The sequence below is a fragment of the Sinohyriopsis cumingii genome, chromosome 4 (genome assembly GCF_028554795.1).
Source record: "Sinohyriopsis cumingii isolate HCF-2022 chromosome 4, ASM2855479v2, whole genome shotgun sequence".
NCBI lineage: Eukaryota > Metazoa > Mollusca > Bivalvia > Unionida > Unionidae > Sinohyriopsis > Sinohyriopsis cumingii.
The window spans coordinates 86,087,524-86,099,894 of record NC_142964.1 but is presented as its reverse complement, the minus strand read 5'-3'; the positions used below and the strand labels follow the sequence as shown (position 1 = coordinate 86,099,894).

At 36.7% G+C, this 12,371-nt stretch overlaps 1 protein-coding gene across 3 annotated transcripts in view; it reads left to right on the top strand.

Moving 5' to 3' along the window:
* Window positions 1-12,371, top strand: part of LOC149801591 (NBAS subunit of NRZ tethering complex-like) — a 249,282-nt gene that overhangs the window by 52,081 nt on the left and 184,830 nt on the right. For all 3 annotated transcript variants that reach the window (XM_089955839.1, XM_089955838.1, XM_089955840.1), the window contains exons 12-15: window positions 656-705; window positions 2,094-2,237; window positions 7,587-7,768; window positions 9,143-9,212. In XM_089955839.1, coding sequence (XP_089811965.1) covers window positions 656-705; window positions 2,094-2,237; window positions 7,587-7,768; window positions 9,143-9,212 — 446 coding nt within the window. The remainder of the gene's footprint in view (window positions 1-655; window positions 706-2,093; window positions 2,238-7,586; window positions 7,769-9,142; window positions 9,213-12,371) is intronic.

The window sequence follows — 12,371 nt, the reverse complement described above, 5'->3', positions numbered from 1 at the left end:
ACACCTTCTAAGGAAGTTGGGAGGTCAAGGCTGGCCGAGTCATACCAAAGACTTACAAAAATGGTACTAACAACTGCCTCGCTTGGCGCTCACCATTAAGAGGTTAGTTTTAGAACTGGTCGGCCTGGTGTCAGGATAATGTGACTGGGTGGGACATCATGCTACATGTCTGCAGCATGATGCCCTAGTGCTAGACATCACTATAAACTGCCACACTGCAGACATCGTAGTGATATGACTGAAAAATAGTTAAAGCGATGTTAAAAATCCAAATCACACACACACTTGTTCAACCACAAACACAAGTTGCTACTCAGTTTTAAGTAGCAACACTTGCAGGACAGACTCAATGGAGGTTTATATTGAACATTGTTGAGAAGTAATTTATATGGCTACTTTATTTTAGATGGAATAGCAGCACAAACGATGGGTTTTCGTAGATTAAATTAGAGTCAGTTGGTGAATAGAAGCTGATGTTTGTAGATCTTAAAGCATTTTAGAAGCAAAGAACTCCCATTAGCATATTTCAGCTTGGGCATTATAACTTACTGTATTTATCATTGGTCTGCATTTTTTTTCTGTGTTTGAGATGAAGCTGACATGCTGTGTTGAAATGTCAACAATTACTTCACAAGTCAATGACACTGTTTTTCAGATCTGGTTCCCAGCAAGAACTTGATAGATGTCAACTGGTGGTCGAGTGAGGTATGAAATATACTTCCAGTCTATATCACTGAGGAACTTTAATCTGTCTCAGTCTACTTACCTGTCACTGAGGAACTTTAATCTGTCTCAGTCTACTTACCTGTCACTGAGGAACTTTAATCTGTCTCAGTCTACTTACCTGTCACTGAGGAACTTTAATCTGTCTCAGTCTACTTACCTGTCACTGAGGAACTTTAATCTGTCTCAGTCTACTTACCTGTCACTGAGGAACTTTAATCTGTCTCAGTCTACTTACCTGTCACTGAGGAACTTTAATCTGTCTCAGTCTACTTACTTGTCACTGAGGAACTTTAATCTGTCTCAGTCTACTTACCTGTCACTGAGGAACTTTAATCTGTCTCAGTCTACTTACCTGTCACTGAGGAACTTTAATCTGTCTCAGTCTACTTACCTGTCACTGAGGAACTTTAATCTATCTCAGTCTACTTACCTATCACTGAGGAACTTTAATCTATCTCAGTCTACTTACCTGTCACTGAGGAACTTTAATCTATCTCAGTCTACTTACCTGTCACTGAGGAACTTTAATCTGTCTCAGTCTACTTACCTGTCACTGAGGAACTTTAATCTATCTCAGTCTACTTACCTGCATACCTATCAACCCAACCACCCACCTATTTAACCATCTGCCTGGCATAACAATCCTTTCAATCCTTTAAGAGGTCTGTTTCTTTGAGAGAAAATGTTGGATTGAAAAGGAACTAAACCAAACACATTTTGTAGTGACCAGTTTAATGAACCTGAGAGCTTTTAAGATCTACTATTTACATTCTCAAAGGTTAAAAACATGAATAAATTACATTCACACAAAATAATATAAACATCCCAACAGATTGGTCAGTGTGCTTTACATGATGGGATTTTATGTATGATGCATGCATAGAATATTTGAGGTTTTGAAAGGAATTGATTTAGTAAGATTGCATAATTTAGTAAGATTGCATTAAAAGTTACAAACTTTGTTGACATGGATGGAGACTAAATTCACAATTCAGAAACATACTCCAGTTGTGATGTACAGTATTTTGCAATATTGGTACTTTGTTCATCTTTTTTTTCCTGCATACTTGGTTAAGTTTTTTTTGTGCCAGACTTTTTGATTAGTTTTGTAAAAAAAATAATAAGTGTTTCAATTTTGAGCTTCAGTCTGGCAGAAAATATTTCCTTAGTTTAACTTCATAATGTTTTCAGGACATTTTCAATGATTTTTATTGATGGAAGACATTGTTCTTCAATATGGAAAAAAATCAACCACCATAAAAAAATGGCCTGCTTTGCAGTAACTTATTCACAGTAAATTTTGCAAAAATTATGACATCTAGTTTTTGATTCACTGAGGTACCTGTTTTTCATTGACTGTATTCCAGGCAGTAATTTTGGCTCGATGCTCTGGGGCAGTAACTGTGTCCTCTATCCACACACTAAAGAATCTTCTGGGGACATCTCCTGAATGGTTTGAGCCTTCACCACAAGTTTCAGCTGTACATTATGGGGGATTTCTGGGACTTGAGGTAAGGAAACAAAATGTACTTTTCAGCTGTTCATAATGGGTGCTTTCTGTGACTTAAGGTGTGAAAACAAGATGTGCCTTTAAGCTGTACATAATGGGTGCTTTCTCTTACATGAGGTGTGGAAACAAGATGTTGTTTTCAGCTGTCCATTATGGGGGCCTTCTGTGCTTGAGGTGTGGAAACAAGATGTTCATTTCAGATAAACATAATGGGGGTTTCTGTGACTTGAGGAAACACACAACATGAGAGAGAGAGATGCTGTTAGCTATATATTATATGAAAATCATATACAAAACTAAAATAAAATGTGACTGTATAGGGCAAACTTGGTAGTATGCAAAATGTAATCATGTGCAACAGAATACATTTTGGAGTACTAATACTGAAGTAGCTGAAATAACAATTTCCTGAATTGGGGCATAACAACGGACTTGGGCTGCTGTAACTGGCCCAAGTGTGGAGTTAGTCCTCAAAATGATGTTGGATCCAATGTAAGGATGCCACATGTTCCTCTGCAAGGAAAATTTGAGAATAAATGGATACATATGACAATGCTCAGTGCAGACGGATGATTGAAACAATACATGAAAAATGTATTATAAAATGATCAAGACTAGGATTATATGGACATGGATGATTGAAACAAGACAAGGAATAAGCAAATTGCATCCCTTTGTGAATTTGTTTTCTTCAAGACCTTGCAAAATCAAAACCTACTTGTGCTTTTTTGCCATTTGAGTGATGCAGGGGAGATTTATAATGAAGGGACATACACTCAGCTATATTTCTACTTCTCACTTTATCTTCACCATAGGTGAATATTTTACACTTTATTTGTGTAACTTTGTCATGTGGTAAGTGTGTAGGTGACAATTTAGTTGCCTGACTTGGGTCCTTTGTACTTAAGTCAGTTCAACAATGGTATTTGACTTTGCCTTTGAATGACCACTCCGATTGCCTAGTAGTTAGAGTGTCTGCCTTGGATGTGGGAGGTTGTGGGTTCAATCCCTGGCCGAGTCATACCAAAGACTTACAAAAATGGTACGAACAGCTGCCTCGCTTGGCACTCAGCATTAAGAGGTTAGTGTTAGGACTGATCGGCCTGGAGTCAGGATAATGTGACTGGGTGGGACATTTTGCTACATGTCTGCAGCATGATGCCCCAGTGCTAGACATCACTATAAACTGCCACACTGCAGACATCATAGTGATATGACTGAATTGTTTTAAATCTACGTAAAAAATCCAAATCACACACACTTTGCCTTTGAATTATGTCAGCAGTTGTCTGTTTTTACATGTTGTAAAGTCTTGCATATAATTTATGCTGGAATGTTTTGTAATTATTAGCAATCTCTTCATGGGAAGTTTAATGGGACAATTGATTTCACATGTGCATGCCCTTGTTTCACTGTCGTATTTACATGTGTCAGTACAGTGGGCAGGATCAAGCGAATAGGATGTAAACATCTCTTGCTAGACCTGATGTCAATCATCTTACCAATGTATCTTTTGTATAGGGTGCATTTTGGCTCATATGTGTCATGTCAACCACCCAAACTTTGTATCTTTATAGCGTGCATTTTAGCTCATATGTGTCGTGTCAACCACCCTACCTTTGTATCTTGTTTAGGGTACATTTTGACTCATACATGACATGTCAACGACCCTACCTTTGTATCTTGTATAGGGTGTATTTTGACTCATGCATGTCATGTCAACCACCCTCTCTGTGTGTCTTGTATAGAGTGAAGTATTTCTCATACGTGTCATGTCAACAACAGTACCTATGTGTCTTGCATAGGGTGTATTTTGACTCGTACATGTCATGTCAACCACCCTACCTATGTATCTGTTGTTTAGGATCCATTTTGGCTCATACTTGTCAACTACCCTATCAATGTATTTTGTATAGGGTGCATTTTGGCTCATACATGTCATCTCAACCACCCTACCTATGTATCTTGTATAGGGTTTATTTTGGTTTATTCATCTCATGTCAATCACCCTATCAATGTATCATATATAGAGCACATTTTGGCTAATAATGTCATGTGCTCATGCTGGTCTGAGATGTTCTGACAAATTTCATTAGAATTTGCTATGACAGAATTGTATCTAAGAAATGCAGTTGTGATCCCCTTCCCTAATTTAACATTTACCATCTGTTATAAACCTTATGTGATGGAGTGGAACACAAAGCCCAACCTTTTTCTCACCAGTCCCAGAACTGAAAGCCTGGACAGTAAATGCTCTCTCCCTGAGCTAGAACAGTCTCATTGCATACACTTTTACCCAACCCCTTTGATCCCCAAATCTTACAAAAACAAAAAACAAAGTAATCCAATATCATATTAATCCTGATTGCTTTCCTTAAGTGGAAAAAAATTGTATTGTACTTAGCGCTAGAGATTTTCAGGGAAATCCTGCCTACTTCAACAATAATGAATGCATATCTTCCAACCATACATGAAGTTTCTGAACCTACAAGCTTGGCACATATCAAGCAAAGTCCTCAGAAGAAATTAGTACTTGGAGGAAGTAGTAGAGAGAATTGCTCCAACAAGGTTCCACTGATTTAAAAGCATATGAGGGAAGTGGATAGTTTTTTCCCCCATGGTGCATGTGGAACACATGCCTCAAAAATCTCAATACCAAAGATAGCTCACTTCCACCTTGGAGCTCTCCAAGAAGATGGTTGCTCCTATTGCTAATAAGGTCTAGCATTTCACATTCTTTCACATATTCTGTCACTGTGAAAGGGAGGATATTGGCCAGATCAAAGACCTCTTCAACCTTAATGCAAACTTTGCTTTGTCTCAACAGAAGGATGTTGCCCTTCAAGTAAAAGGAAGTTTACATTGTTCTGGCATGGTTAATAAAGCAGCCTTTTGAACTAGTGTCTACAGCTTCCTCTAATCACATGTTGTAAAAACACTTACTTCCTAGTTGTTCAGGCTATATCGGGCAGATATGTGAAACACATTCCTTGTATGTTGGCTGAACTATCTGCAGTTCTGCCACAATGGTTTGAGTTTAATAATGACAACCCCTGCTTTTATTGCCAAATACAGGCTTCCATTCATGGGGAATCAGTCCTTTGTCTTTAAACCTCCTGGAACCTTTACCCTATAAGGGATTAGAAGTGGGAACCAAGTGAACTGAGCAAATGAGAAGAGGGTGATCTTGTTTGTTCTTACCAATCAAGAAGAAGGGATGATATTTTCACTCAGGTCCTGTGGTCCTGGTTACATTGGGTTATCAGCTCTGCTTAAAAGGAACTATCCCAAGACTAGTGTATTTCTCCATCAAATATATTTCCTGATAACATGAACATTAGAGAATAACTTAGCTACCTCCGAAGTCAGGCTTATCAGAGATGATAAGAATGCCTTTCCAGCTTTATGCACAGTATAGACAAAGGGAAGTAACTCTCCCAGATTAACTCCCCATTTTTCCATTAGGTGGTCACCCATATTCAGGATGTTTGCTAGTTTAAACTTTTGCTTGCTATTAACAGTGCCTCTGAGAATTCAGCACAGAATACTGTAATTTCAGACAATCCAACATATTTTTTTCAGTGGTATAACAAGTCTAAGGGTTGATATACCTGGTTTATACATTTGTTTTGTTTTTCTGGTGAATTTAGTCATATTTATTCCTATTTTCCCAGTTGCTTTTGTTCATGTGATATTGATTGTTAACATTTAAAATTTTCACAGGTGTATGTTTATTGTGCTATTATTTCTTGAGTTGTGGTGGTAATATAAATTTGCATAATTAATCAGTTTGTGTATTTCTTGTGTGCACTTGTTTTGTTTTCTCACTCTGACTTTCATTTGAGAGCTGTCATTCAAGTGCAAGAAGTATGGTCACTTTAAATTCACTGAGGATAATCTTGAGAAGTGCCTTGCCTGCATCAGATGTTTTTGCTTATTTGCACTGTGGGCAGGAGACATCTTGAAAAGGTAATTGAATGTGCTGCAAGAAAAAGTTATGTTCAGAATCTTCCAGCATGAAATTTAAGCATCAGTCCATCTGAATTCAGAGTCTTTGGTGAGTTATATGGTGGATGTTAAGGTGCTTCCTCAGTGAAGATGCCCAAAACAGTGACAGTAACTGCTGACCCTGTCGTAGCTACAACAGCTGATTCCATTCAAGCTATACTGGAATTGTATATGCAGTGCATAATAAAAGAAGTTTTGTCATCAAGGTTGCTGACAAGCAAATTGTAGGAAACTAGGACCATTAATTCAGCCCATTTTCATAGCCTGCTGGGCATAAGTCCCCATGCCAGCCTGTGTATGGACTTAGTGTCATTGAAACCTGGCCTGTGGGATTACCCTTTGACTGTGGTAGCCACTTTGACCTGCAAATGATATATCATTCACTGTATGCTGTCCTGGCTGCTGACCAACCATTTCAGCTGTCCAGCCAATCACTGTTCTGTTTTTATTGGACTAAATAGTATCATCTCAGACTGGTGAATTGCATGTTGCATGACAATTCCTAAAGCATTGATGGCCTACGAATAGCAGACCACTGATGGCCTATGCCTAGCAGACCATCATGACCAGCCAGCTGCACCAACCATATCTTTAATATCACAGAACATGGAATACTGCATCACATTTGGGGCCTTATGTCACAATCTTCAAACATGTTTAACAAGGTGAACTGTTATTATGCATGGTGACAACACAGCATCATCATGGTTGTATTGAATACTAAATCCATGGATGCAGAGTAGTCAAGAGTTGGACAACTCCACCCAAACCCAGTTGATGCGGGCACAGCAGTGACTTACCTGAAAATTCCGATCCAGCCAAGGAAAGGAGTTTAGTTTTAAGGCAGCATTTGAAGAGATATACAGAAGTTTGTGACTTAATATCTCCCCCACTTTGACATAGTACACCAGTTATGAGATTGTAACATCATAGCTCCACAATTACAGTTTGATAAATTGTTCCAAAGCTTGTTTGAACAGGGTTATTAGTCTTTTATTTACGGATTTGAAGATGGTCATCTTGATGCTTTTTTTACCAGTTCCACAGACACATCACCAAGTATACCATTATTATTTACCATTATTATTGTTCTTTAATTCTCCAATGCAAATTTTTAGCCCCTAACTCCAGGTTCCAAGTAATAATTTAACCACGTTATCCTTCATATGTAATAAATATGGCCTTGTATTGCAAAAATTACTGTCACCTAGCAATAAAAGTCAAATGTAAAATTCACCATTTTCATTCTTTATGAGGTCTTCAGTTGATAGGTTAAAAAAATTTAAATTAACAAAAAAGGATTTATGTGGATTGTTCTAATTGTAAAACCCTGTTTCTGTAGGTTGAGAATAAATTTCCTTCAAAGCGACGGTTAGTTGGGCTTGATGCTGATGAAAACAATGATGACACTGATGATGAGGATGATGATGTTGGGTTTTATTCCAAGACAAAGGAATTTATGCAGCAGACTCTCTATTTTGTAACTGATAGTGAAAGATTCCAACCACCAAGAAAGAAGCCAAAGTAAGTTTTGACATATATTGTTACATATTTTGTTACATTCCCGCTGATTTACGGTACATGATTTATGTTGTGAGTTGTTTTAAATGTTGGAATTTAATGTGACACATGTAAAATTTGCCATTGTTTCTGTTAGTGCTTGTTATAAGCAGTGTTTTGAGACATTAGATAAATCTAGATAAAGGTTAAGATGAGACTATGATAATGTGACACAAAAGTAAATGCCAGTGCATAGTCCAAATAATATATGATGTGTGTCACATAAGTAAATGACAGTGCATAACCCAAATAATACATGATGTGTGTCACGTAAGTAAATGACAGTGCATAGCCCAAATAATATATGATGTGTGTCACAAAAGTAAATGACAGTGCATAGCCTAAATGATATCTGATGTGTGTCACAAAAGTAAATGACAGTGCATAGCCCAAATAATATATGATGTGTGTCACAAAAGTAAATGACAGTGCAAAGCCCAAATAATATATGATGTGTGTCACAAAAGTAAATGACAGTGCATAGCCAAAATAATATATGATGTGTGTCAAAAAAGTAAATGCCAGTGCAAAGCCCAAATAATATATGATGTGTGTCACAAAAGTAAATGACAGTGCATAGCCCAAATAATATATGATGTGTGTTACAAAAGTAAATGACAGTGCAAAGCCCAAATAATATATGATGTGTGTCACAAAAGTAAATGACAGTGCATAGCCCAAATAATATATGATGTGTGTCACAAAAGTAAATGACAGTGCATAGCCCAAATAATATATGATGTGTGTCAAAAAAGTAAATGCCAGTGCAAAGCCCAAATAATATATGATGTGTGTCACAAAAGTAAATGACAGTGCATAGCCAAAATAATATATGATGTCTGTCACAAAAGTAAATGACAGTGCAAAGCCCAAATAATATATGATGTGTGTCACAAAAGTAAATGACAGTGCATAGCCTAAATGATATATGATGTGTGTCACAAAAGTAAATGACAGTGCATAGCCCAAATAATATATGATGTGTGTCACAAAAGTAAATGACAGTGCATAGCCCAAATGATATATGATGTGTGTCACAAAATTAAATGTCAGTGGATTGCCCAGATAATATATTTGCAGGTCTAATGCAGACATCAACATTTCACAGAAGCATAGTTTTAGAAGAATGTTTTTCTATAATGAATCAGTAAGGCTATGTTTGCACTAGTGTTCACCAAAATTCCTGAAGTCAGTCAAAATCTGACAAATATTAAATGGCAGTCATTTCTGTTGAAACCATATACACTCATTTATCACTTGACTTATAACTGGGTATACAACAGCAGGAAAAACAATGCTGATTGTTATTCCACTAAATGTTTTCTTTCTTTATTTTAGAATTGTTAACAGGACCTACAGGCTTGTTAGTTTGAAGTCTACAACACCAGAGGAATTATATGCCAGGAAGGTAGATAGTTGTCCATTTTGTCATTCTTTTTTGTCTGCTTGCTATTATGGTAGGAGAGGACGCAACTGAAGTAATTTCTCATTGATTCATAGGTTGAAATATCATGATCATTTGAGATGCAAGATTTTTAAAGAGAGACTGAATTTTTTTTAAAAAATGGCCTGTTTAACATCTGGCATATTAAATTAAGGTTTTGTCCAAGTGCATCCATCTATGGGTCTTTCTGCCCATTAACATGTTAACCATTGCTTATTGAGCCCATAACTCTGAAATGGAGCGATTTTCATGAATCTTGGTCCAATGATATATCTTGACTTGACAGTGTGTCACATGCCCAGTCTAAAAACAGTCATGCCATAGCATGGGCAGATGTAATTTTGTGGCTTGTGTCTTTGGCAGGACTACCTTTTCAACCACGTTAAATATTTTAATGAAACTTTAGACAGTTACAGATTGATAGTAAAAAAAATCTATTTCCTCGGAGCTTGGGACAACAATAAATGTTTGCTGGGGAACCATTGTTCCCAATGTGAAAGCCTGGTTGGGCAACTGAAAAATATTATAAAAGGATGATTATGTTAAAAATTAAAATGGAATTATTTAAATAGTTGAGTATATATTGGCTGATTGCAGTTAGTGAGAGGCCATACTAATCCACCACATGTGTCTGCTACTCACTTTCTAATTAAATAATGCCATACTAATCCACAACATGTATCGGCTACTCATTATCTAATTAAATAAGGCCATACTAATCCAACACATGTGTCTGCCACTCATTATCTAATTAAATCAGGCCATACTAATTCAACACATGTGTCTGCCACTCATTATCTAATTAAATCAGGCCATACTAATCCAACACATGTGTCTGCCACTCATTATCTAATTAAATCAGGCCATACTAATCCAACACATGTGTCTGCCACTCATTATCAAATTAAATGAGGCCATACTAATCCAACACATGTGTCTGCTACTCATTATCAAATTAAATGAGGCCATACTAATCCAACACATGTGTCTGCTACTCATTATCTAATTAATTCAGGCCATACTAATCCAACACATGTGTCTGCTACTCATTATCAAATTAATTCAGGCCATACTAATCCAACACGTGTCTGCCATTCATTATCTAATTAAATCAGGCCATACTAATCCACAGCATGTGTCTGCTACTCATTATCTAATTAAATGAGGCCATACTAATCCAACACATGTGTCTGCTACTCATTATCAAATTAAATCAGGCCATACTAATCCAACACATGTATCTGCTACTCATTATCTAATTAAATCAGGCCATACTAATCCACAGGATGTGTCTGCTACTCATTATCAAATTAAATCAGGCCATACTAATCCAACACATGTGTCTGCTACTCATTATCAAATTAAATAAGGCCATACTAATCCACAGCATGTGTCTGCCACTCATTATCTAATTAAATGAGGCCATACTAATCCAACACATGTGTCTGCTACTCATTATCAAATTAAATAAGGCCATACTAATCCACAGCATGCATCTGCTACTCATTATCAAATTAAATAAGGCCATACTAATCCGCAGCATGTGTCTGCCACTCATTATCTAATTAAATGAGGCCATACTAATCCAACACATGTGTCTGCTACTCATTATCAAATTAAATAAGGCCATACTAATCCACAGCATGCATCTGCTACTCATTATCAAATTAAATAAGGCCATACTAATCCACAGCATGCATCTGCTACTCATTATCAAATTAAATAAGGCCATACTAATCCAACACATGTGTCTGCTACTCATTATCTAATTAAATCAGGCCATACTAATCCAACACATGTGTCTGCTACTCATTATCAAATTAAATAAGGCCATACTAATCCACAGCATGTGACTGCCACTCATTATCTAATTAAATGAGGCCATAGTAATCCACAGGATGTGTCTGCTACTCATTATCTAATTAAATGAGGCCATACTAATCCACCACATGTGTCTGCTACTCATTATCTAATTAAATGTGGCCATACTAATCCAACACATTTGTCTGCTACTCATTATCTAATTAAATGAGGCCATACTAATCCAACACATGTATCTGCTACTCATTATCTAATTAAATGAGGCCATACTAATCCAACACGTGTCTGCTACTCATTATCAGATTAAATAAGGCCATACTAATCCACCACATGTGTCTGCTACTCATTATCAAATTAAATGAGGCCATACTAATCCAACACATGTGTCTGCTACTCATTATCAAGTTAAATCAGGCCATACTAATCCAACACATGTGTCTAAAACTCATTATCTAATTAAATGAGGCCATACTAATCCAACACATGTGTCTGCTACTCATTATCTAATTAAATAAGGCCATACTAATCCAACACATGTGTCTGCTACTCATTATCTAATTAAATAAGGCCATACTAATCCAACACATGTGTCTGCCACTCATTATCTAATTAAATGAGGCCATACTAATCCAACATGTGTCTGCCACTCATTATCAAATTAAATCAGGCCATACTAATCCAACACATTTGTCTGCTACTCATTATCTAATTAAATAAGGCCATACTAATCCAACACGTGTCTGCCACTCATTATCTAATTAAATGAGGCCATACTAATCCAACACATGTGTCTGCTACTCATTATCTAATTAAATGAGGCCATACTAATCCAACATGTGTCTGCCACTCATTATCTAATTAAATCAGGCCATACTAATCCAACACATTTGTCTGCTACTCATTATCTAATTAAATAAGGCCATACTAATCCAACACATGTGTCTGCCACTCATTATCTAATTAAATGAGGCCATACTAATCCAACACATGTGTCTGCTACTCATTATCAAATTAAATGAGGCCATAGTAATCCACAGCATGTGTCTGCTACTCATTATCTAATTAAATGAGGCCATACTAATCCAACACATGTGTCTGCTACTCATTATCAAATTAAATGAGGCCATAGTAATCCACAGCATGTGTCTGCTACTCATTATCAAATTAAATGAGGCCATACTAATCCACAGCATGTGTCTGCTACTCATTATCTAATTAAATAAGGCCATACTAATCCAACACGTGTCTGCCACTCATTATCTAATTAAATGAGGCCATACTAATCCAACACATGTGTCTGCT